Source organism: Mus pahari, chromosome 21 (assembly GCF_900095145.1).
Source record: "Mus pahari chromosome 21, PAHARI_EIJ_v1.1, whole genome shotgun sequence".
Taxonomy (NCBI): Eukaryota; Metazoa; Chordata; class Mammalia; order Rodentia; family Muridae; genus Mus; species Mus pahari.
Window position 1 is genome coordinate 37,605,002 of NC_034610.1, and position 5,000 is coordinate 37,610,001.

The 5,000-nt window shown below is 43.4% G+C and overlaps 1 protein-coding gene across 2 annotated transcripts in view; it reads left to right on the top strand.

Annotated features, from left to right (window-relative positions):
- The window catches only part of Adat2 (adenosine deaminase tRNA specific 2), a 19,371-nt gene that overhangs the window by 2,057 nt on the left and 12,314 nt on the right, over positions 1 to 5,000 (top strand). For both annotated transcript variants that reach the window (XM_021221845.2, XM_029533123.1), the window contains exon 2: positions 2,162 to 2,266. In XM_021221845.2, coding sequence (XP_021077504.1) covers positions 2,162 to 2,266 — 105 coding nt within the window. The remainder of the gene's footprint in view (positions 1 to 2,161; positions 2,267 to 5,000) is intronic.

The window sequence follows — 5,000 nt, forward strand, 5'->3', positions numbered from 1 at the left end:
AGAGAGAGAGAGAGAGAGAGAGAGAGAGAGAGAGAGAGAGAGAGAGAGAGAGAGAACACCCAGAGGAACTAGGTACCAAGAAGCCCAGTCCTCTGTTGACCTGGAAGCAGAGGAAGGCTGCCAAGACAGCAGTGTTCTGCAGTGTGTTGGGTGCACAGTGGATAGGTGAGAGTCCCTATCTCTTTGCTTCTACCTACGTACTTCCCACTTGGCTGGGGAGTTTAAAAATAAGTTATTATTGTGTGCACATGTGTGTGTGTGTGTGTGTGTGTGTGTGTGTGTGTGCTTGCATGTGTCTGAAGAGTACAGAACAACTTTTGGGAAGAGATTTTTCTCCTTACACTGTGGGTTCTGGGGATGGAACTCATCATCATGCTTTCACAGCGAGTCCTGTCGAACCATCTCCCTGGCCTAGCTGGCTCACTAGCCCGGCCCTCTGATTGTACCAGCCGTCTCCCTGGCCTAGCCGGCTCACTAGCCCAGCCATCTCCCTGGCCCAGCCGTCTCCCTGGCCCTGTCTTTGATTCTCTTCTGCGTGTCTGAAGCTGCTCACGTTATCATATCCTGTGCTCTAGAATGCAGGCTTACAGAAAGCCTTGTCACGTGTCTCTCCCTTACTAACTCCTCCCTCTCCTCTTGTCGCTCAAACCACTCTAAACCAAAAACCTGATAAAGGGTCTAATCAGTGAAGTCTCGCTGGTTACTAAAGAGGCTTCGGAGGGAGAACGATGCAGAGAACCCAGCACCAGTCACTAAGAGTTGCTCCAACTATTAATGGAACAATGAGGAAGATCAAACTCCCTAGACTTTCATTCCAAATGTCTTAAATGGCTAAGTTAATTGATCTCTCTGTGCCTCGGTTTCCTTATCTACACAATGGAGCTCAGTATTCCTACCACATTAGGATTATAAACAGAATGAATTTATAGTTACAAAGTGCTTAATATTTTATAAAAATTTTTATAAAAATAAGAAACAAGCAAACAAACAAAAAAAAACCCAACAACTTATCTACTTAGATTTTTCAACCATCTCATCTTGACATAGCATTACCTCTAAGGGGTCTGTTGGGAGAGGTACAGTCAAAGGCTGAGAATCTTACCCTAAGGAAGTAATTTCGTCAAGCCAATGCTTTTCCATTTCCACCATTCCACCTAAATTACGTCTATTACCGCCTTGACACAGCTGACACGCCCTTTCTTTTTGGCCTGTGTTTTCCTAGGGTCTTCTGTAACAGTCAACAGACCTGCCTTCCTTTCTCTCTCCACAGGCTTGCTACATCCCTCTTTAGCTTAGTTATCAACTTTTCCCTTTGCAATAATTTTAAGCCACAGGAAACTGCAAAAAGTGTACATAGAGAAGACCCAGTCAGTCATTCAGTGTTCTTCAGTGTAACAACTTGCCTAACTGTTACTCCGCTATCAGAGCCAGGGAAATCTCACTGGTATACCCTGAAGAACTTATTAAAGTTTCATCAAATTACTCTGTGTGTGTGTGTGTGTGTGTGTGTGTGTGTGTGCACGCGCGCTTGCGCGCACGCAGCATGGATCATAGACTTTTATGAATATATATATATTTTAATTTTCAATATACTTTCCAAGTTTGTGCCATTTTTACATAAAGTATCCCTAAACTTTCATGTGTCTCTTAGAAGTTGTGGGAAAGAGTGACATCCAGTCTGATCATTTTTATGGTATTGGTACACCATAGCTAGCACCATAATCTTAAGAGAAGCTAAAAAACAAAAACAATAACAAAAAAAACAAGTAGAATTTTACCAAGGGAAAGTATTATAGCCAAATATTTCCATGTTAGATGTTCTCCCAACCCTTTGTAGATATGTGTATCATCTCTGAGAAGGGGCGGCCTTGGTAATTTAAGAACACTGGTCAAAAGCCATTGGTTACGTGGGCTTTCAGTGAGAGAGAATGAGGCACAGGACCTGGCAAGGGAGACATCCCTGAGTTCTCCTTAACACGGACACCCAGCAGAGAACACAGTCCAGCATAGCCCAGAGACACCAGCTTTGAGATGGCAAAAGCGCAGCCATGTCCCTTTGCCAAGGTCACTATCCACACCTCCGTTCCCACTGCATCTGTTTTTATCCGTAGCCTTCTGAGCACTGAACATCATCTCTCAGATTTTCCACTCTGTGTTTCAGGCCAAAGAAGCACTGGAAAATACTGAAGTTCCTGTTGGCTGCCTTATGGTCTATAACAATGAAGTTGTAGGGAAGGGAAGAAATGAAGTGAATCAAACCAAAAACGTGAGTGGAGCGCCGAGAACACCCACAGATACTATGGCAATGGTGGGACCAATGTGTCCTGTGGGGCAGTTCCCTGCCCTGCCCCCTGCTTAGACTGTGTGTGTGTGTGTGTGTGTGTGTGTGTGTGTGTGTGTGTGTGTGTAGAAGTGCATGCATGCCTGTGGAGACCACAGGTTGAGGTCAAGACATCTTCCTCCATCACTTCCCACTGTATTTTGAGACAGTATCTCTCTGCACCTGGACCTCATCAGTTCAGCTCCGCTAGCTGCCAGCGAACCCTAGGGATCTCCCTCTTTCCTGTTTTCTGTACTGGGGTTGTCTATGGGAATATATGGCTGTGTCTGGCTGTTTACATGTGTTCTGGGTGGTCTGAATTCAGGCTCTCATTCTTTGCCTGCAAGCTCCTTACATACGGAGCCATCTCTTTGCAGGAGATCCTTTTTCTTCCTTTGTAAATGTTTTTTTTTTTTTTTTTTTCATGATTGTAACAATGACACCATGATTTTTGTTTTAGGTATCAAATTTTCAGAAAAGTTAAATGAAACTATAAAACTGTAGTAGATAAATGTTCTATTTCTGCATTTGTAATCTTAGCCAGAAGCTAAGAAATGGTTACATCTTTGAAATTTTATTATGTTTTCTTTTAACACTTGAGTGAAACAAAAGAAGACATTTTGTTACATCAGAATATCAGCCCAGAAGAAACAAGTGCACCTCCTAACATTCAACCTGAAAGGTCACCTTTGCAAAGCAGTTCCATTTAACTTATAATGTGTGCCTTTTAGTTTCTTTAAGGGTTTTTTGTTTGTTTGTTTGTTTGTTTGTTTGCTTGTTTTGTTTTTGTTTGAGGGGGCCGGGGGGGAAGAAGGACCTTCAATGAATAAATGGGAGGGAGGCATAAAAGAACTATATTAGAGAAAACAGTTTTTTGGGATATTCAATCCAATAAGGTCTCCAAGATCAGCTGAGCTCACCTACATGTGTTTCAGCTTTAAAAAGTTGGTGGTGTTGGGATCAGAGTGGAAGTTCGTGGTTTCAAGCAGTGCTTCTTAAGCATGGTGTCCCACAGTGGGTCAAGGAGGACACATTTGGGAAGTGAAAGTAGGTGAAGGTACCAGATGGACTCAAGCATACCATAATACCCATGCTGCTCTCCCGGACATCGCTCTTCTGTGCTTTGGGAGCATAGAACAGTTTGGTGTCAGCACTGGGGCTCTGGGGCCTTTAGAGTTCACCCATGATGTTTAGCAAAACTCCTGTCAGGTAGGAACCCAGACTCACAAGGCAGGTATGAGGACATGAAAACACTCAAGATAGATAGATAACACACATGCTGCAGTTAGAGAATGTGTGGATGCCACAGCACCTGTTTGTACTCTGTGGTTGGATGGAATGTGTTTAACATGAGAACCAATGACCGAATCCCCAGTAACTTTTATTTCTTAGACACTTTGGAGTTAAAAAGGTTATTCCACTGTTATGTGCTTTACATAGACTTGCCCTTTGATTAATGCATAGAAAGGCCCTGGGCCCCAAGTGAGAGACCAGATTCTGCTTTGGGCTAAGATACCCATACTTCACAAATACCCCCAATGCCCTCTCCCTGTGTATTTCCAATGCTTGATAAGACAGCAACAGCTTACTGTGTGTTCTTTAGCGAGTAAAAGAGTGATTTAATTTGGCAAAGGCTATTCAGTTCAACTGGTATTTCTTGAGAGCTTTTAAGAACTCCATCTCTCAGGAATCCTGCATCCGAGCTTAACAGGCTCGGTGGAGGAATCTTTAGTGGTAAGATCTCTTGTATTGGTGCAGAGTCAGAACAATAGGGTCCTTTTGTCCCAGGTTTCTGGTTCTGTAATCACTGGGCTTCTTCCTGTCTGCCAGCCAACACCTCTCACAGCATTGTGCGCCAATGCCAGCGCTTTTCTCACTGTGCTCCTGGTCCCAGGAAAATGAACACTTTGTCTTCCCCTCACCCAGTGTTGTGCTGGAGGCAGACCATTTCTTATCACATATTTAAAAAAAAAAAAAAAAAAAAAAGCGAACATATAAAGTTTAGTTCGCTTGTATAAAGCTAGGATAAACTGCTGACAAATGCTATTGTCATGGACACTATAAAGGATTGCATAGAGAATCTGTGTGTGTAAGATATTTTTATTTTGAACTGTTTTGTTGGTTTTCTTTTTAAAATCAGTGTGTGTTTCTTTTTTGTATTAGATATTTTCTTTATTTACATTTCAAATGTTATCCCCTTTCCTAGCTTTCCCCCCGAAAATCCCCTATTCCCTTTCCCCTCCCCCTGCTCCCCAACCCACCCACTCCCATTCCTGGTCCTGGCATTCCCCTATACTGGGGCATAGAACCCTCACAGGACTGAGGGCCTCTCCTCCCATTGAAGACCGACTAGGCCATTCTCTGCTACATATATAGCTAGAGCCACAAGTTCCACCATGTGTTTTCTTTGATTGGTGATATAGTTCTAAGGAGCTCTGGGAAGTACTGATTAGTTCATATTGATGTTCCTCCTGTGGGGCTTCAGTCCCCTTCAGCTTCCTGGGTATTTCTCTGGGAGTAGTGCATTTTTTGGTGAGGTTTTTCCACTGGCTTTTTGGTGGCCTTCTCCCACCTGAGGTTTCAGCTCCTTCCCTCCTCAGATCTTCCCCTTCTGCTCTCTTGTCACATGTAGTCTGTTGCTCTCTTTTGTTGTGGTTGGCTGGTTGGTTCCTCTGTGTAG